General features: G+C 42.8%; 1 protein-coding gene across 3 annotated transcripts; it reads left to right on the top strand.

Annotated features, from left to right (window-relative positions):
- Window positions 1-1,877: 1,877 nt before the first annotated feature.
- Window positions 1,878-19,242, top strand: PAK1IP1 (PAK1 interacting protein 1). 3 transcript variants are annotated; one of them, XM_080654215.1, is made up of 11 exons: window positions 2,143-2,263; window positions 3,294-3,331; window positions 5,586-5,748; window positions 9,932-10,052; window positions 10,128-10,202; window positions 10,612-10,664; window positions 11,109-11,254; window positions 11,349-11,446; window positions 17,406-17,505; window positions 18,462-18,585; window positions 18,738-19,242. In XM_080654215.1, the coding sequence occupies exons 2-11, from the start codon at window positions 3,317-3,319 to the stop codon at window positions 18,950-18,952; spliced, it is 1,110 nt and encodes a 369-aa protein (XP_080510341.1). In that variant the 5' UTR covers window positions 2,143-2,263; window positions 3,294-3,316; the 3' UTR covers window positions 18,953-19,242. The 3 variants fall into 3 exon arrangements, with proteins under 3 accessions (XP_080510340.1, XP_080510339.1, XP_080510341.1); XM_080654214.1 differs by lacking the exon at window positions 3,294-3,331 and having other exon boundaries at window positions 1,878-2,263; XM_080654213.1 differs by lacking the exon at window positions 3,294-3,331 and having other exon boundaries at window positions 1,900-2,263; window positions 5,583-5,748.
- The last annotated feature ends 1,825 nt before the right edge of the window (window positions 19,243-21,067 follow it).

The following is a 21,067-nucleotide window of genomic DNA, read 5'->3' as shown; positions in this document are numbered from 1 at the left end:
AACTGAGTCACACCAGCCATGGCTAAAATTAATTTTTAAAAATATTAAATAGATACTAATTCTTTTTAAAATATATTTTTATTGATTTCAGAGAGGAAGGGAGATAGAAACATAAATGATAAGAAACATTAATTGGCTGCATCCTGCGTGCCCCCTACTGGGGATCGAGCCCACAACATGGGCATGGGTCCTTGACCAGAATCAAACCAGAGACCCTCCAGTCCACAGGCTGAAGCTCTACCCACTGAGCCCAACCGGCCAGGGCAGTGAGTACTAATTCTTAAACAGCAGTTGAGATTTCCCTGGGGTAATGAGGCAGGGCACCAGGGGCATTCCAGAAGCAACAGGCTATACAAAGCACAGAATTTTCAAACAGTTTTATTCAAACATTTTTTTTTTCTTTTTGGATGAGAGAATACTACTTTCACATTAAAATAAACAGATATGTCATGGAGTAAAATGCAAAAAGACAGATTTTTTAAGATAAAATATGAGACTTCAAAGTAATGTCCTACTTACTCGTTCTTTCCCTTTTTAAATTTTTACCTACTGATATTTTAAAGAGAGGAAGGGAGTGAGAGAGAGAAACATTAATTTGTTGTTCCACTTATTTATGCATTCTTTGGTTGATTCTTGTATGTGCCCTAACTGGGGATCGAACCACAACCTTGGCCTATAGGTAGGATGCTCTAACCAACTGAGCTATCTGGCCAGGATCCTGCTTATTCCTTCTTTGTCCCATGCCCAGGGGACACACATTCAAGCAATTTACACTCCTCTGACCTTAGTGGTTCTTGGGAAGTAACAGTCAAGAAACAGTAAATAGGAAATAACTGAAATAGTAAAATAAATTCTGGCTTTTTGTAACATAAAAAGTAACTAGCTCAAAGCAAAGAAGTTACTACAAAACAGTGAATGACTACGCTGGTTTCCCAGAGACTGAGAATTAATTTACAGCATTTTTCAGTACCTGCGGTCTGTTTACATGGGGAGTCGCTCAAGTGCACAGAAGACAAGGCTCCTTGCGCTACAATGACAACCAAAGCAGCCCAAGTGAAGGCATTTCTACAAACCAAACACCCATGAAAACAAACCCAAGTTAAATACAAATATGTACGGACAACTCAGAACACCAGAGAGCATGTCCTTGGAAACAGAAGGGTGTGCTACAGAAGTAGCACTAAATGGGGTTTGAAGAATCGACATCTACCTCCTGCTGGTCAAATCCAGGTGCTATGACGTTTATGAGACGAGTTACACTCCAAGGTTTACTCTATTGGAAGTTGGTGCAAAGATGTAATTTCTAACACATCCCTGAAACTCCAAACCTCATGAAAATTTCAAATGTAAATGAAGGTCATCTTCCTTTTACTAATGTTTGGCTTTGCACCTAACCTGCGGAGGTGGTGGAACTTTGAGATTTTACTTCTGGAACGCTCATCAAGGATGGCTGCGCCTTTCTTCCTCAAGTAGTCTGTTTTCACACTTTCAGGCCAAGCGTTCTGCTCCCTCCCCAAGATTTGCCACAAAGCTGGCCAACTGCAGTCCCCGGGTAGGAAAGGTGTGCAGGGCGGGTTACCTGGCCGGAAGGCGGGGAGCTAATTTTCTGGCCTCAGACTCTCCCGCCTGCTGTTAACCGCGAACCCCAAATCCCACCTCCTCTTTGCCCTACTGTGAGAAAATGTGAGGGGAAAAAAGGCTCATTCCAGTGCTTCCAGCACAAAAAGGAAACCTACCACCCCGTCTGTCACAGGGCGCAGCAGAGAAGCGTCACAGACTAACATCACCTTATTGCCAGAAGTCCCGCCCAGGTCGGAAGCTGGCCAGCCCCTTCCTTAGACGTCCCGGAAATAAGGGGCTTCCGCCAAGGATGTCCCGCCCACTCCCCTAGGACGGCCTACTACACAGCTTCCTAGAATATGCCTGCTTATCCCAATTTTTTCCTCAGAGCAATAAGAAAATCTTCATGTGGCGTTCTTCCTTATTCTTCGCTTGTATGTCTCGCGTGATCTTCGAGCGCTGAAACCGTTTCACGGATGCAGGCGCTTTGGCAGCCCTGCGGTCTTGACGTCTATTTGCGCGCCGACAGCGGAAGGAAGGACCCCCTCCTCCTGCATGCACTTTAGGCTCCTCCCCGTACGCGGCTCGCAGATTGCAGAAGAGGCACATGTCCTACTGAATGGAGCTGGTCGCTGGTTGTTACGAGCAGGTCCTTTTTGGATTCTCTGTACACCCGGAGCCCAAGGCGAGCGGCGACCACCAGGTAAAAGCCGAGGGACCCCGAGAGGTGTGGGCGGGGGAAGGTCAGGTCTTGGTTCCTGCACGGCCTAGGTAAACACAAAACCAGAGGTGAACACACCGTCTGATTTCTTAGGAATTAATTGACGAATCAAACTCAGGAGACCTAAGTATAGGTTAGCTTTAAAAATCATGGAGTAGGCATTTCATAAAACGAGACTCTGTTTGGTAGATATTTCTTTTTACCACGGTACACAAAGAAAGCAGGCATTTCTGCAAACGGGCAAATGAATCGTAGATTATAGATTTAAGGGTCGCTCTCATAAATTCACAGCCAGTTTAGGTGTCCTCTTTCATTGAATTTCTGTCCTGGAGTTTTACATAATATTAGAGCTGGATCAGGATGAAACTAACTCATTATTATTGGATCTTTACTGTGGGGCCATTGCTTGCAGTGAAGGTGCAAAGAAGCCAAGGGTATGGATCCTGCACCAGAGACCTTCCCGACATAAGCGGGACAGGACTGGGAGACAAATGTATGGAGAGAAATTACAACAAAATATAAGTATTTTACTAGATGTATGAATAAAAAGTTAAGTAAATTGCCTGTAGTCTAACAGGTAATTGTGATATACCCAGGAGTAAAAAGAAGATCTTTTAGTCCAGCACTGTTTTTCCCCCTAATCACTCCTAAGTATCTCTTCAAAACCTGTTTCATTGAGTGGTTGGGTTTTGTTTTTTTTTTTAATCTTTACTGTTGAAAGTATTACCTATACCGCCCCCCGCCCATTGACCTCTCCTAGCCTGTCTCACCTCCCATCCCAGGCCTTCACCACACGATTGTCTACTGGTATGTCCATGGGTTAAGTACACACAAGTTCTTTGGTTGATTTCTTCCCACCCACCTGTACCGGCTTTCCCTCTGAGATTCCACAGTCCGTTCCATGCTTCTGTGTCTCTGAATCTATTTTGTTCATCAGTTTATTTTGTTCATTAGGTTCCACATATGAGTGAGATCATGTGATATTTGTCTTTCTCTGGTTTATTTTGCTTAGCATAATACTCTCCAGATCCCTCCATGCTGTCTCAAAGGGTAAGAGATCCTTCTTTTATACTGCTGCATAGTATTCCAGGGTGTAAATGTACCACAGCTTTTTCATCCACTCGTCTACTGACGGGCACTTTGGTTGTTTCCAAATCTTAGCTGTTGTAAATTGTGCTGCTGTGAACATAGGAGTGCATACATTCTTTCTGATTGGTGTTTCTCATTTTTGAGGATATAGTTCTAGAAGTGGGGTCACTGGGTCAAATGGCAGTTCCATACTTAATTTTTTGAGGAAACTCCATACTGTTTTCCATAATGGCTGCACCATTCTATATACCCACCAGCAGTGCACTAGGGTTCCTTTTTCTCCACACCCTCACCAGCACTTGTCATTTGTTGATTTGATGATGGTAGCCATTCTGACAAGTGTGAGGTGATACCTCATTGTCATTTTAATTTCCATCTCTGATGATCAGTGACTTTGAACCTTTTTTCATGTCTCTCCAATCTGTATGTCCACTTTGGAGAAGTGTCTATTTAGGTCCTTTGCCCATTTTTTTAATTGGATTGTTGGTCTTCCTTTTGTTAAATTGTATGAGTTCCATATACATTTTGGATATTAATCCTTTATCAGGTGTATCCTTGTCAATTATGTTCTCCTATACAGTGGGCTCCCCTTTCATTTTGTTGACGGTGTCTTTTGCTGTGCAGAAGCTCTTTATTTTGATGTAGTGCACTTGTTTATTTTCTCCTTAGTTTCCTTTGCCCTAGGACAGTGGTCGGCAAACTCATTAGTCAACAGAGCGAAATATCAACAGTACAATGATTGAAATTTCTTTTGAGAGCCAAATTTTTTAAACTTAAACTTCTTGTAATACCACTTCTTCAAAATAGACTCGCCCAGGCCATGGTATTTTGTGGAAGAGCCACACTCAAGGGGCCAAAGAGCTGCATGTGGCTCGCGAGCCACAGTTTGCCGACCGCTGCCCTAGGAGATGTATTGGTAATCATTGAGTACTTCTTAATGGAGAAGTCAAAGTGTCAGTCTTGAATTAACCAGAAAATTCGAAGTATGTGACTCGACTAATTGCTTTTGTTTACTTTGTTTTCTATTCTGGTTATTAATCTGTCTTTGGCTGAGAGGCGAAATGTTTGAATATTTAAAGATGGTGCTACTGATTGTGTTCTCTTTGTAATAATATTGCTTACCATGTTCCAGACAATCTTCTGAGGCTCACAGCAATCCTCTGAGGCAGATAGAGTATACCCATGTTCCAGATGAGGAACCTGACATTGAGATGATTAAGTGACTTGCTCAAGGTCACACAGTAGCCTGGGACTTAAATCCCCAGCTGTCTCTGATACTTGAAGCTCTTAACCATTACCCATACTGCTTCCACACCTAGACAGACAATAACATTTCTTCTGTAATACGACTGGCAAAGGTTATTCTTTTATTTATGGCCACAGTAGCCTCCCCAGGAATGTGTGTCCTTACTCAAAAGAGGCTCCCTGGTTTTTTATTGATGGAAGGACTATCGCTGTAGTTACTTAAGATTTAATTTGCAATAACACATTATAAATATATTCAAAGAAATTTGGTGGGGTTTTTTTTTCCCTTCCTTGGTTTGTTTTAGTAATACTTCTTGATGAGTCTTCTTTAATTTGAGAAGTGTGTGTGGATGTATTTAAGTGTAGAGTTCTTGAAATCTCATCATTGGTCAATCTCTAGGGCTTATTTTAGTACTAATGGAAACATACTATTAATCTTTTTTATTTTTTCTTTATAGGACTTGTGATTATAGTTATCTCTGTGCAACATTTTATTAGTTTGTTTCTCCCACAGGAATGGCAGCTCCATTAGAAAAAGGACTTTCATTTCTTGTGTTCACTGCTATATATCAACTGTCTAAAATGATGCCAGGCACATAGTAGTCACTTAGTTTTTGAGTGAATAAATTCAAAATTGAACATTTGAATGAATGAGCAGTATTTATTTAAATATATGTAAATTTAATAACGAGTTAAGGATTTAGCTGGGAACTTAAAGTTCCTGTAGTACACTCTTCATAACTGTTTTGGAATCATGATACTCATCATTACAGTCCTATCTTCTTATTTTATCTTCCTTATTCAATTATCAGGTTCTTTGTTTTAATCTACATATCATTGCATAGTTTTTTCTCCATTTGTAAGAGCTGTTGGTAGTTTTCAAGGAATGTGGAACCACTTATCTGTTTCTAGAGAACTATGATGAGATTGTGACATTGCTTGATTGTATGCATGTTTTACTCTTCAGCAGAAATGGACTCCTGTGGCTGATTTCACGCACCATGCCCACACGGCCTCTTTGTCAGCAGTGGCCTCAAATAGTCGTTTCGTAGTCACTGGGAGCAAAGATGAAACAATTCATATTTATGACATGAAAAAGAAGATAGACCATGGGGCTCTAGTGCATCACAATGGTAAGAAATTATATCCTTCAAGATAATAATGTTGAGGTATTATTACTTTACAGTTTTTTAGTTGCGCAATTCATTAAACAGATTCTGTGCTAGGAAATACAGAAATGAAAAAAAAGTGGTTCTTTGTCCTTAAGTTGTTCACAGTCTGTATTGAGAGACAGAAGGGAAGCGGTTAGCTCATTTCTGGTGGGGGAGAGGGGAGTGAAGGGAAGGAGGAAATGAATTTCCACTGAAAACTCCTTAAAAGAGAAATCTCAGTTGTTAGCCAGGTGGAGTTTGCAAAGAAAGAGGCATTCCTGCAGAGCAGGCAGCATTGAGGAGCACAAGTAGCAGCATCATGTAGATAGCTAACTTTACTGAAGGGGTAGCATGCACCCAGCAGTGTGCCTCCAAGGTACAGCCCTATTTTCAGTTTATAGAGGAGAAAACCTTGGTTCAAACATGTTACATGACTTGCCCAAGGTCACAATACAGTGGAACTAGAAGTTGAACCTTGTTCTAGAGCCCACGTTTTTAATCACTAGTGTGCATGGGAAACTGCAAGCAGGTCAGTATTAAAAGAAGGATAAAGTGAAGGTTGGGGTGGCTGGAGAAGTAGATGTGGCCAGATCCTGGTGGTCCTTGAGAGGAGGAGGTTATGGATTGAATGGGAGGGAGGAGTGATCTCGGTTTGAGGAAAGTGCTGGCAGTTGGGATATGAAAGAGGTGCTGACTAAGAACAAGCAAAAGGACTGATGAGAGCCGCCCAGTTGAATTCTGAGGCTGTGATTTGGTAACATCACTGCAGTAAGCTACAGGCATTTCTGTAGAGCAAGGCAAGTTATTTGGTTTGTGCAATGGAAGGACTAAGTTACAGGGGAATTGATTTTGGTGAAAGGATAGTTTAGGTTTTCAGCTTAGGGAAAATGGGTTGTTAAAGGTCTGCAGATCTCTGAACTAAGAAAGCAGGCAGAGTGTGAGTGATGGAAGGCATGAAAGGGCTGGGAAGATGTGAGTTGCGGTCTGAGAATAGTCTTAGAGTTCAAGAGTTCTGATGTGGAGCAGCTCTAGGTGGCAGCAGTGTTCAGGCTGTGGGTGTGAGAGACTAAAATACAGAGAAGGCAAAGGTCACTAAACTTGAAGAAGTCATGGTTGGGTTTTCCACACAGATGGTGCAATTGCTCAGGATAGTGGCAAGATCAAGCAATAGAAAGACTGAACAGGTTATTTTTTTTCTCAGTATTGAACATTGCACTGAGTGGCCAGATTATTATGATCTCTGAACGCATAATAATTTGGCCACTCAGTGTATACACACATATATATATATATATATATATATATATATATATATATATATATATATATATATATATATTTTAAAGGCCCAGTGCATGAATTCGTGCATGGGTGGGGTCGGCCAGCCTGGCCAGGGGGAGGGGACATAGGTGGTTGGCCGGCCTGCCTGCTGATCGAACTCCTGGTCAAGGGGACAATTTGCATATTAGCCTTTTATTATATAGGATATACACTGAGTGGCCAGATCATTATGTGTTCAGAGATCATAATAATCTGGCCACTCAGTGTATATTCTATTTTCATTGCATTTTCCCAGAAGACAAGGAATGATGGGTTCAACATGTATTCAAGAAAAGGGAATGGAAAAGAAGAATTCAAATTAATAGAATCAGTTGATATGTACTTAGTTTAAGGAAACTCAGCCAAGGAAGTTGGTTTCCTGCAATTAAGATAGGTACCCTTTTCCTATCCTGTCTTCATATATTTTAGAAGTTCCACCAAAGCATTGGAATCTAGTAATAAATTTGGAGAGATCAATTTCTGTCTTAAATTAGGTAGGCCTTAGCTACTTTGACAAGTGTCTTTTCAGTAGAAGCTAGGCTTTGAGCCCCTGAACACTGCTGCCACCTAGAGCTGCTCCACATCAGAACTCTTGAACTCTAAGACTATTCTCAGACCGCAACTCACATCTTCCCAGCCCTTTCATGCCTTCCATCACTCACACTCTGCCTGCTTTCTTAGTTCAGAGATCTGCAGACCCTTAACAGCCCATTTTCCCTAAGCTGAAAACCTAAACTATCCTTTCACCAAAATCAATTCCCCTGTAACTTAGTCCTTCCATTGCACAAACCAAATAACTTGCCTTGCTCTACAGAAATGCCTGTAGCTTACTGCAGTGATGTTACCAAATCACAGCCTCAGAATTCAACTGGGCGGCTCTCATCAGTCCTTTTGCTTGTTCTTAGTCAGCACCTCTTTCATATCCCAACTGCCAGCACTTTCCTCAAACCGAGATCACTCCTCCCTCCCATTCAATCCATAACCTCCTCCTCTCAAGGACCACCAGGATCTGGCCCCATCTACTTCTCTGTCTTATAAAGCCAGGTTATATAAGGAAGGCTTCTCTCTTTCTAAGCTTGGAAGAAGTAATTTAAACAAAACTCGTCTGTCCAAACCATCGGTACAGGTGTTCAACAATAAGAAAAGGACTTCCTTAGGTGAATGAAGTAGGGCCCCTAGTTTCCTATTTTCCTCATATGAATTCTGGTTTGCTCCCAGTTGATAATAGATAAGTTCTTTACCAGGGAGCAGAAGGAGTAGAAGATGTGGGAAAGCAAAATATCCAGAGTAAGAAATAGGATAATAGAGAAACAGGAAAACACTGGCAAAGATAGCTAAAGCCTCCCACTTTGAGAAGGTGGTGTGTGAGCCCATGTAGTCTTAGTGCAGGAAGGTGGGGTGGTGGTACAGAATTATTCCTCAGAGACTTTTGGCACTTTCTATCTTAGGGCAACGTGCAGGATTGACCAAGAAATGTGCAGATGAACAATAGTGGCCCAGGGGTTCACATTCTCATTCCATAAATGACAAAGCAGTAAATATTTAGGCTTGTGGCCATATGGTATTTGTTACAATTACTCACCTCTGCCGTTGTAGTGCCAAAGCAGCCGTAGGTGTCTTATAGCAGAATAAGTAAGGCTGTATTCCAGTAAAACTGCATTTACTCAAACTCTTCCGGCCAGATTTGGGCTGCTGACCCCTGAGCTATAGGGAAGTTAAGCTGGCTGACACAAGCTTCAAAGGATAGGGAATTTTACTTGAGGGTAAATGTATAATGGCCTGAACTGCTTTGAGGAGCTAGACTCTAGCTGCTAGAGGAATGTTGGATTATTCTATCAATTCACCTCCTTCAGCCTTTTGATATTTAAACTATGGGAGGATATAGAGGGCATAGTGGAGGAGTGTAACATTTAAGTTCTTTTTTTTTTTTTTTTAAATATATTTTATTGATTTTTTACAGAGAGGAAGGGAGAGGGATAGAAAGTTAGAAACATTGATGGGAGAGAAACATCGATCAGCTGCCTCCTACTGGGGATGTGCCCGCAACCAAGGTACATGCCCTTGACCAGAATTGAACCTGGGACTCCTCAGTCCACAGGCCGATGCTCTATCCCAGGGGTGGGCAAACTTTTTGACTCGAGGGCCACAATGGGTTCTTAAACTGGACCAGAGGGCCGGAACAAAAGCATGGATGGAGTGTTTGTGTGAACTAATATAAATTCAAAGTAAAGGAGCGGAGGGGAGAGCAAGAGAACCCTCCGCGGGCCGGATAGAACAGCCGAACGGGCCGGATCCGGCCCACAGGCCGTAGTTTGCCCACGGCTGCTCTATCCACTGAGCCAAACTGGTTAGGGCCATTAAGTTCTTATCATAGTGAATGAGAACTGTACAGAAGTCAGTTCAGAAACAACTCTGCAATGATAATAGGATTGTGGATGATTGGGTAGCTGACAGTTTAGCAACTAGAAGTCATATGCTGTATTAGTATATCTCAGCTTGTTCCCCCAGGTTAGCTGTTAGCTGGTTAATTTTGTTTGACTCCTCAAACATTCTTACCAGCTATGTTCTAAATTTATGATTATGGGAATGTAAAGCAAAAAAGTGAACTGGTCAGTTCAAATCTACTAGTATATCTAAAACTAGAAAAACTCTGCTGGAAATATTTGCATAGGCTTGAAACTATTATATTAAAAAAATTAATTTTTCCACAAGTCATTATGGTTTAATTCAGTAATACTTACATTGGATGTTTTACTTACCACAATACGGCCTTCAAACCAGAAGTGGATTTGCATTCAAAATATTAATTTTGAATATTAATTTTGCCTATTTTGTTTTTCCACAGGCACAATAACTTGCCTAAAATTCTACGGCAACAGGCACTTAATTAGTGGGGCAGAAGACGGACTCATTTGTGTCTGGGATGCAAAGAAATGGGAGTGCCTGAAGTCGATTAAGGCACACAAGTGAGTCCTGCCCTTTCTGGTTGGTGGTCTCCAGGTGCCAGTCAAGTTGGGGGCTAACTGTTGGTTTCCTTTTAGAGGACATGTGACCTTTCTTTCTATTCACCCATCTGGCAAGTTGGCCCTCTCTGTGGGGACAGATAAGACATTAAGGTAAGTCATTAATGCCCAAGAGCATCTCTACTTAGTTGTGGTCTTTGATCTCCAAGTACAACAGGAACCCAAAAAATATTGTGATATAAGGAAAGGTTGAAAGCTAGGGAACCTTTTCATAATGGGAGGGAAAAGTGACAAGCTCTGTGTTCAAACATATACATTACCTTTCAGTCATTGTAGGCTGAAGTAAAGAGCGTGGTCCTGAAAAGAAATGTTTTAGGAGGTGAAACCTTTTGAAACTATATTAAAGGGATGTAGGAATACCCCTTTGCTATAGGAAAGATGGCTATTCTTCTGAATAGCCACATATTTAGTAAATTGTCATTTGAGTAAGTCTTCATTATGCTTACCTTTATATTTAGTAAAAGTTAGTGATCATGCCATAAGTGAGCTTCTTGTTTTACAGAACATGGAATCTTGTGGAAGGAAGATCGGCGTTCATAAAAAATATAAAACAGAGTGAGTATTTTTGTTTGGAATGTGGAATGTGAATACACACACACATTAGTCTTTGCCTGCTTGATGGTGGTTACCTCTGAGAGCAAATGCTTTGGGTTATTTGCCCGAAACCTGGGCATGTGCCCTTGACTGGAATCGAACCCAGGACCCTTCAGTCCGCAGGCCAATTGCTCTATCCAAACCGGCTAGGGCTGCTTTCTTCATTTTAGATTGAGATTCCTGTGGCTCTGCCACCTACCAGCTCTCTAACCTTTAATGATTCTTTGAACTGAGTTCATTGTCTAAATTTGAACCCTCAAAATATGTATCATAAGTTAGTTGTGAGTGTTCAGCAGCATAATGGATGTGAAAATGTGCATTATAAATATTTGCTACTTTTATTATTACTCTGATCATTTTATTTTTTACTTATGAAATGAAAAGGTTTTGTTTTTTAACTTATAGATGCTCACATCGTAGAATGGTCCCCAAGAGGAGAGAAATATGTAGTTGTCATACTGAATAAAATAGACATCTATCACCTTGACACAGCAGCTGTTAGTGGCACCATCACAAACGAAAAGAGAGTATCTTCTGTTACGTTTCTTTCAGTAAGTAATCAGAAATCAGTGGTGGACGTTCAGTATGTATGTGATGGTCTGAATTGTTTGATATTCTGGATATTATTCTTTTTCTCTCTCTTAGGAGTCTGTCCTTGCAGTGGCTGGAGATGAAGAAGTTGTAAGGTTTTTTGACACTAATTCGTTAATGTGCCTCTGTGAATTTAAAGCTCATGAAAACAGGTATTTTTTTTAACCAATTTATTGTGTGTATGTGTACAGCCTCAACAAATACTATATGCAGTAGTTTCATAAAGCAGCATATATGTTTTATGAACAATTGCAGAGATATATGTATCTGTGTGTATGTGTGTGTATATATATATATATGACATCCAGAGTCTGAGAGAATGATGGAAGTGTCTTCGTGGCCTTAGTAAATGCAAAAGTGGTGAAATTGTGGCTAGGGTCGCCGAAGGAGGGACACACGAGGCCAAAGTGGTAAGGGATTATAAATTTATTAGCGCATGGGCTGAGCCCCAAAATGGCGCCAGCCCCCAAAGACGGTGGGTGAGTCAGAGGGTTTTAAAGGACCCTAGGCGGGCTTTTTCTGGGCAGAGAATTCTCTGTCCAGGTGTGGATTCTGGGAAACTCCGGAGGGGAGAGAGAATGGTCTTAGCAAGTGGAATGTCCATTGTGAAGTCCCAGGGGAGGGGTATTGATTCTATTATTTGATCAGACCTAACAATTGACATCAGGACTAGTCACTCTCACAAGATATTTTTTCAATAATTTAATTAGTCTTGGTGCCTGAAATCAACCATATTTGAACAGGGAAAAGTAATTAAACAATCTTGAGCTTTGCCCCTGACCACTCTTACCTTTGTACTTTATTCCCCTTGTCCACATCTTCCCTCTTTATACCCCAGTTGTTTTTCCTTCAGAAGAAATACTGGGCATTATAGACTTCTGTTTTGTGTCAGTCTCTTACCTCATACTGCTCACTGTATTTCTAGGGGTAGACTCTGAGTCTCAGAGTAAATAGTTAAGTGACTTTGCTATTACTCTTGGGGCCTGAAATCAACCATATTTTCACTGTTAGCTACTGGAGGTGGGATCCAAACCCGGTTCTATCTGACTCTGTCCCTGCTTTTCCCATTATAATTTTGAAAAAGCTGATAATGTAAAGAGTTATACTTTAATATGCTTCATTTGCATGTTCTACATCTTAAGTAAGTCTTAGTTCTTATTTTCAGAGTAATAGGTTTTAAGAGATCTCTCTTTGTAAATATAGTACTCAGAATACTGTGATCACTATACAGGCCTAGTTAACATAATCAGGAAAGGGGGAGTGGGACCCTAGGGATGAAAAAGGAACTGTTTTTTTAAATATATTTTTATTGACTTCAGAGAGGAAGGGAGAGGGAGAGAGAGAGAGAAACATCAATGATGAGAGAGAATCGTTGATCGCCTGCCTCCTGCACACCCCACACTGGGGATCCAGCCCACAACCCAGGCATGTCCCTCTGACCAGAACCAAATCCTGAACCCTTCAGTCTGCAGGTCGACACTCTATCCACAGAGCCAAACCGGCTAGGGCAGGAACTGTTTTTAAAAACAGGAAAGAACTGCTGTCACCGTGGTTGAGTGGGGAAAGAGCCTGGTGTAGTTCAGGAACAGATAGAAGGCCCGTGTTATTAGATCAGAGTGAGACAAATGGTACACGGCATTGGAGGACGTTGGGAAGATTTTGAATTTTATATTAAATGCCTTTTAGATTTTGTTGTGTTTATTTCTTATTATGGAAAAATTTAAAGGCAGATAAACCAGTTTAAGGAAGCAGCCCCTATAGACTGACCACCCAGCTTCAGCAGTTGTCAGTCTTGCTTCCTAAATATCCCCAACAATTTCCTCCTTTCCTGTGTTATTTTAATGCAGATCTTAGCTTTGTAGAATTTTAAGCCTGGGAGTAACATGATTTGATTTCATTTTTAAAAATTGTTAGGGGGACCTGGCCAGTGTTGCTCAGTGGTTGAGCATTGACCTATGAGCCAGGTCATGGTTTGATTCCCGGTCGGCACATGCCTGGGTTGTGGGCTTGGTCCCCTGTGGGGGGCATGTAGGAGGCAGCCGATCAGTGATTTGCATCATTGATGTTTCTGTCTCCCTCTCCCTTCTTCTCTGAAATCAATAAAAATATGTGGGTTTTTTTGGTTTGTTTGTTTTCTTTCTTTATTGTTCAGATTATTACAGTTGTTCCTCTTTTTTCCCCCCATAGCTCCCCTCCACCCGGTTCCCAACCCACCCCATGCCCTTACCACCCCCCGACCACTGTCCTCATCCATAGGTATCTCTTCGTCAGATTTTTTATTCACTTGATTTTTAGATTCACTTGTTGATAGATATGTATTTGTTTTTTTACCTTTTTCTTCTTCTTCCTCTTCTTAAAGAATACCTTTCAGCATTTCATATAATACTGGTTTGGAGGTGATGAACTCCTTTAGCTTTTTCTTATCTATGAAGCTCTTTATCTGCCCTTCAATTCTGAATGATAGCTTTTCTGGGTAAAGTAATCTTGGTTGTAGGTTCTTGCTATTCATCACTTTGAATATTTCTTGCCACTCCCGTCTGGCCTGCATAGTTTCTGTTAGAAATCAGCTGACAGTCGTATGGGTGCTCCCTTGTAGGTAACTGTTTTTCTCTTGCTGCTTTTAATATTCTCTCTTTGTCCTTTGTTCTTGGCATTTGAATTATGATGTGTCTTGGTGTGGTCCTCTTTGGATTCCTTTTGTTTGGGGTTCTCTGCGCTGCCTGAACTTGTAAGTCTATTTCTTTCACTGGGTGGGGGAAGTTTTCTGTCATTATTTCTTCAAATAGGTTTTCAGTATCTTGCTCTCTCTCTTCTTCTGGCACCCCCATAATTCGGATGTTGGTACGCTTGAAGTTGTACCAGAGGCTCCTTACACTATCTTCATATTTTTGGATTCTTTTTTCTTTTTGCTTTTCCGGTTGGGTGTTTTTTGCTTCTTTGTATTTCAAATCTTTGACTTGATTCTTGCAATCCTCTAGTCTGCTGTTGGGTCTCTGTATATTATTTTTTATTTCAGTCAGTGTATGCTTAATTTCTAGTTGGTCCTTTTTCATATCCTCGAGGGTCTCACTAAATTTTTCAGCCTTTTCTAGAAAATTCTTGAAAAACCTTATAACCATGGTTTTGAACTCTATATCCAGTCGTTTGCTTTCCTCCATTTCTTTTTTTTTTTTTTTTTTTTTTAAAATATATTTTATTGATATTTTACAGAGAGGAAGGGAGAGGGATAGAGAGCCAGAAACATCGATGAGAGAGAAACATCGATCAGCTGCCTCCTGCACACCTCCCACTGGGGATGTGCCCGCAACCAAGGTACATGCCCTTGACCGGAATCGAACCCGGGACCCTTCAGTCCGCAGGCCGACGCTCTATCCACTGAGCCAAACCGGTTTCGGCTGCTTTCCTCCATTTCTTTCATTTGTGATCTTTGTCTCCGCATTTTGGCTGCTTCCCTGAGTTGATAGAGTGGCTTTGTGTGCTAGGTGTCCTGTAGGGCCCAGTGGCTCAGACTCCCCAGTTACCTGAGGTGGACACTCTTGGTGCACCCCTTTGTGGGCTGTGTGCACAGTCTTGTAGTTAAGCCTTGATTGTTGTTGGTATCACTGGGAGGAATTGACCTCCAGGCCAATTGGCTGTGAGGATCAGCTGTGTCTGCGATGGGAGAACTTCTGTGCTGGAGACACCCTTATGGGGCAAGACTTGCTTCAGTGGGGCTTTGGTGCTCACTGAGTCTGCCCCCTGAGTGTGTCCCTTATGGATCTGAGGAGTTGTAATCTGGATGGTCCTACTCTGACCCCTGGGTACACAAGCTCTTGGATCTCTAAGGAGGTGCTAATTTAGCCTCTGCCTAAGGCCACCCAGCAGGAGGTACAGAGAGATCTGCAGATTCCTCTTCTTTGTTTGGGTTTTGGAGGTGGCCAGATGAGGCCCAGCTGTGAAGCAATGCAAGCTGCTGTGGGGCCTTGGGCCTTCTTTTGGATGTTCTGGGTCTCTCTGACTCAGCTACATTTTGTTAGGTAAGTTTAGATTTCAAAGGAACAGGCCATTCATATGCAAAAGCCTCTGCGCACAGCTTGGATGGGGCGGAGTCTCAGGGCAGAGCAAACAGCAATGGCTGACCGTCAGCCTTGCCCTAAGAGGACCCTGGGTCTCAGTGTCCCGTGGTAATTGCTGCAAGCACCTCTGAGAGAAAGTCACCCTCGAGTTCCGCCTGCTGCCAGACAGTCCAGTTTCTCCCCGTATGAGTCTGGGTCTCCAGGGTCTCATCCGGAACTGGAGTTCAGAGCAGTCGGGAGCTTGTGTCTCCCTGCAGATTGAAAAAGCCAGCCGCGTACTCAGTTGCCAGCCCTCTCTGCGCGCGCGTCTCCGTACCTCTGGACTTTACTTCCGCACCTCCTGTGAGTCTCAGTGTGCTTTTCTCTTCCCTTCTAGTTGTAGAATTTCCACTTAGCCAGCCTTCCTGTGGTTCTGGATTATGTCTGTTTTGTCTTTTAGTTGTAATTTTAAAGTGGTTGTGCGAGGCAGCAAGTTCAGGTGTTTACCTATGTCACCATCTTGGTTCCTCCCTGAAATCAATAAAAATACGTTTTAAAAAAAATTGTTAGGTGGCAAAAATGAAAGCAGAGAGGCCAACTAGGCTACTTCATAATTCAGGAAAAAAAGATAGTACCTTTAATTAATAGGGGATTTCTATGTTTTAATTAGCTGGGCAGTTGTGAAATACCTGAGGCCACCAGAGGAATCCCTCCTGTTTTGGCAAATTATTATTTTTTTTAATATATTTTATTGATATTTTACAGAGAGGAAGGGAGAGGGATAGAGAGCTAGAAACATCGATGAGAGAGAAACATCGATCAGCTGCCTCCTGCACACCCTCTACTGGGATGTGCCCGCAACCAAGGTACATGCCCTTGACCGGAATCGAACCCGGGACCCCTCAGTCCGACGCTCTATCCACTGAGCCAAACCGGTTTCGGCTGTTTTGGCAAATTAGATGAGGGATGGTGGCACTGGAATGACAGGAATGGATATACAGGAGGAAGTTTTGATTCATCTTTTTGTCTTACTTTTCTCTTTGTACTGAACCTGTAGTTTCTTGAGGAGAGGGGCTTTAATATTTTTATCTCCTTTGTGATAACCTGATTAAAGTTCTTTTTTCAACTTTTAAAGATATAATTAACCATCAGTTTTTTCTTAGAATTTAGACCCTGAAAAATGACTCACCGACTCATGGGAAGTAAAGTACAGTTCTTGAAAAATCAAGAGCCTGTGTGTGTAGAAGCTTATAACAGTACTAGAGGCCCAGTGCACGAAATTCGTGCACGGATGGGTGTTGTTCCTCAGCCCAGCCTGCACCCTCTCCAATCTGGGACCCCTCGAGGGATGTGCGACTGTCTGTTTAGGCCCGATCCCAGGCAGTTGCACATACCTCACAATCCAGGACTGCTGGCTCCCAACCACTCGCCTCTGCCTGCCTGATTGCCCCTAACTGCTTCTGCCTGCCAGCCTGATCACCCCCTAACCGCTCCCCTGCCAGCCTGATCGATGCCTAACTGCCCTCCCCTGCTGGCCCAATTGCCCCAACTGCCCTCCCCTGCCGGCCTGGACCCCTAACTGCACTCCCCTGCAGGCCTGGTCTCCCCCCAACTGCCCTCCCCTGCTGCCCTGGTCACCCCTAACTGTCCTCCCCTGCAGGCCTGATTGCCTCCAACTGCCCTCCCCTGCTCGCCCGGTCACCCCTAACTGCCCTCCCTTGCCAGCCTGGTCGCCCCCAACTGCCCTCCCCTGCCGGCCTGGTCCCCCCTAACTGCCCTCGCCTGCCAGCCTGGTTCCCCCCCAACTGCCCTCCCCTTTAGGCCTGGTTCCCCCCAACTGCCCTCCCCTGCAGGCCTGATCCCCCCGCAACTGCCCTCCCCTGCAGTCCTGATTCCCCCCCAACTGCCCTCCTCTGCCGGCCATCTTGTGTCCACATGGGGACAGCCATCTTTGACCACATGGGGGCGGCCATCTTGTGTGTTGGAGTGATGGTCAATTTGCATATTACCTCTTTATTATATAGGTTCGCACTATTTGAAGAAAGGATCATTTATGGTGTTAATGTTTCTATTCTAGGGTAAAAGACATGTTCAGTTTTGAAATTCCGGAGCATCATGTTATTGTTACGGCATCAAGTGATGGTTTCATCAAAATGTGGAGGCTTGCACAGGATAAGGTCCGTGCCGCAGCACACTATACATGCACTTTAATGCAAGTCTTACTGTCCGTGTGCCTGGAGTTAAATGAGAGAGAATTTTTCCTTAAGGGTCATAGAGTTCTTTAAGCTTTCTAAATCTCTTCCAGGCATGGGTGATATTCATGGTTTTAAAGTTAGGGTTCCACAGAGCTGCCTCGGGGAGGGCACTGGTGAGTCTGAGCTGGCAGGATCCCAGAACTCCTGCTTTTTCAAAGAAGTGTGCTTTCTTCTTTTTTGTATATTGATTTTTCTTTGTAAAATTTCATTAGATAAAATACTGCTGTTACTGGGTGGTGGGGGGGGAGGGGGAATTCCTGATTAATGATGGAACCAATAGTAGTTTTACATATATATATATATAATTTCAGAAAGGAAGGGAGAGAGAGAGAGAAAGAGATAGAAACATCAATGATGAGAGAGAATCATTGATCGGCTGCCTCCTGCACGTCCCTCACTGGGGATCAAATCTACAGCCAGGCATGTGCCCTTGACCAGAATTGAACCTGAGACCCTTCAGTCCACAGGCTGATGCTCTATCCACTGAGCCAAACCAGCTAGGGCCCAATAGTAGTTTTGAATCAGATACTTGGAAAATTAAATTCCCTTCAATGGTCTCCCTCTCAGAGACAGTCTTGGTTCTGTGAATATGGTCTGTTAAGTGCCTACTTGGTACAGAGTTATTTGTTAAAACCTAGAAATGAACAAGAGATGGTCCTGGCCCGTTCCTCGGTGAACTTACAGTTTCTGAGTTGTCACAGTTGCCTCTGGGAATGCATAGTCAAGCCAGTCATGAATCCAGATAATAGATTTCTTCTAAACAGCATATTTTATTATCCAAGAAAATACAATGTTTTAAGTTAAGGAGTTGATTATGGAAAAAGAAAAGTAATTATTTAAAATTCCCCTATGTTACAAATTTTTCTTGCTTGTTTCAGAAAGTTCCCCCATCTTTACTTTGTGAAGTAAATACTAACGCCAGGCTGACATGCCTTGGAGTGTGGCTAGACAGTGTGACAGACACGAAAGAAAGCCTCCCTCCCACTGCAGCGCCTTCTGCTGGTAAATGAAATTGTTCATTTTTTAAAAATGGATAATCTGTTACCTTTGAATTATTGAAGTGAAGGAGATCAGATAACTTCACTTTATTGTCAGCCTGTGATTTTTCCGAAAGGGGATAAACAATCTTAAATGCATTATCTCTTGTGTTTTAGTAAGTAAAGAACAACCCAAAGGCAGCAAAAAGAAATCGGGTGATGCAGTGCAGGAAGAAGCAAGGCAGTCAAAACCTAACACGAAGAAACGTGGTTTAACTCGTGTCAGTGAGGAGCCAACCAAAGGAAGTGGCCTGGTGGCAGCCAAGAAGAGGAGAGTGGGGGAAGTGTTGGAAAAGAAGAGAAAAAAGAAGAAAATAAGAGTAATGCAGTGAATCCCAAGTTTCTCCTAAGAGAAAAACTTTTTAGATGGACTCGTTCTTTTCCTATGTACCTAATCCCTCCCCTCCCCCCTCTTGCAAAAACTAGGAATGTCCTCTTTTGGAGAAAATGTACAGCTCTAAAATAAAATCACTAAAACTCAGTTTTTTGTTGTTGGGTTTAAAAAGAGTGTCAAAACATTTTCGTAGGAAATATATATCATGATATATATTATGTTAATGTGGAATATAATTTTTACTTTTGTGCAAAGCAAATAAAGATCTTTCTCAAAATAATGTAGCTTAAAATAACACAAAATCTTGAATGCATTCTTTACTGGAGTTAGATACAAGAGTTGTTTTTTAGATTGGTCACTTAAATTGGGAGAGAACGAAAACACTGCCTTATTTCAAATGGTTCTAGAAATTTTGATGTAGATTTTGTTCATTTTAGAGCAGAAAAGTGACATTTTCAGGTGGGGTTTTTTTGTCCTATTTCAGGCCATCAAAAAAATTCATCTAATTCAGCTAATCTAAGAAGTAGTTTTAAATTCAGCCTTTAATTATGTCATAATCTTTTCTTTCCTCATAGATTACTGGATAGTTTGAAGACACATTAATAGGGGATCTCTGTGTTTTAATTAGCTGGGCAGTTGTGAAATACCTGAGGCCACCAGAGGAATCCCTCCTGATTTGGCAAAATAAGATATTTGGACACTTGGACCCTGGAAGTGCCATTCCATCGGAGGAAATCTAGGAAATGAGCCAGTTGGGTGTCTGACATTTCAGTCTACCTCTGTTAACTTATTTTAGGCCTATAAACAAAGAGGAATATAATAAGAACAATTTTAGGGTTATACATTTGAGAGGAAGGTACAGATATTTCCCAATACCCCTGCCTACACACATGCATAGCCTCCATCATTACCAGCATCACTCACATAAATAGTATAATTTTTACTAAGGATTAATCTATGTTGACACATCATAATCAAGTTTTAACTTGGGGATCACTCTTGGTGTACATTCTGTGGGCTTGGACAAATACATAATAGCATATCAAAATTTACAAAGTATTTCACTGCCCTAAAACAACTGTCCCACCTAGTCATCTATCACCTCTGATAATCACTGGTATTTTATGTCTCAAGAGTTTTGCCTTTCCCATAATGTCATAGTTAGAATCATACAGTATTGTAGCCTTTTCAGATTGGCTTCTTCCATCTATATAACCTATATAATAAAAGGGTAATATGCAAATAGACCAAATGGCAGAACAACTGAACAACTAATCAAAGCATAATATGCTAATGATATGCTAAAACTGCTCAACAGCTTGCTATGACACGCACTGACCACGAGGGGGCAGTCAACTGGTGGACCAGTCGCTATGATGTGCACTCACTGACCACCAGGGGGCAGGTGCTCCAACCAGTAGGTTAGCTTGCTGCTGGGGTCCAGTCGATCAGGACTGAGTAACATGGGCCGGACACACCCTGGAGCCCTCTCGCAGTCCCTCCCGGGCTGGCCGACACTGATTGGCCCTGATCAGGACTGGGCAAGATGGGGCCGGACACGCCCTGGAGCCTTCCTGTGGCCCCTCCCTGGCCCGATCATGCACCGATGGGGTCCCTCAGCCTGGCCTGTGCCCTCTCGCAATCCAGGACCCCTCGGGGGATGTTGGAGAGCTGGTTTCAGCCCTATCCCGCAGGCCACTTCCCTTGGGAGGGCGCCAGACTGGTAGGGCTCATGGCTGGTGAGTGCTCGGGACTGATGGAGCATGAGCCTGCGGCAGGCACAGTGGGGCCGAGATAAGTGGGAGCGGCAGGTAGGAGCTGCAGGCAGCGTTGGACTGCGGGTTTCGGCCCAATCCCCGCAGGCCACCCAGAAGGACCCCACCTGTGCACGAATTTGTGCACCAAGCCTCTAGTATATATATATATATATATAAAAAGGCAGTGACCGTGATGACCGATTGACCGGTTGCTCAATGCAGGAGCTGCCCCCTGGTGGTCAGTGCATGGCCCTCCCACAGTGGTAGCAGCTGCTCAGAGGGCAGGTCCACAGCCACTGGGCTAACCGGGATGAATGGCGCTCCCACAGCAGGCTGATCCCCACAGGCTGCCCCTC

This window comes from Plecotus auritus, assembly GCF_963455305.1.
Source record: "Plecotus auritus genome assembly, chromosome: 2".
In the NCBI taxonomy this organism is placed as follows: Eukaryota; Metazoa; Chordata; class Mammalia; order Chiroptera; family Vespertilionidae; genus Plecotus; species Plecotus auritus.
This window is presented reverse-complemented; position numbering and strand designations above follow the sequence as displayed.

What these genes read in the sequence shown, in the direction of transcription:
- PAK1IP1 (XM_080654213.1), top strand. Translation starts at nt 2,180, where the DNA reads ATGGAGCTGGTCGCTGGTTGTTACGAGCAGGTCCTTTTTGGATTCTCT. An exon ending in AAGTCGATTAAGGCACACAA is followed by an intron (nt 10,053 to 10,127) that starts GTGAGTCCTGCC and finishes GTTTCCTTTTAG; the next exon opens with AGGACATGTGACCTTTCTTT. An exon ending in CATAAAAAATATAAAACAGA is followed by an intron (nt 10,665 to 11,108) that starts GTGAGTATTTTT and finishes TTTAACTTATAG; the next exon opens with ATGCTCACATCGTAGAATGG.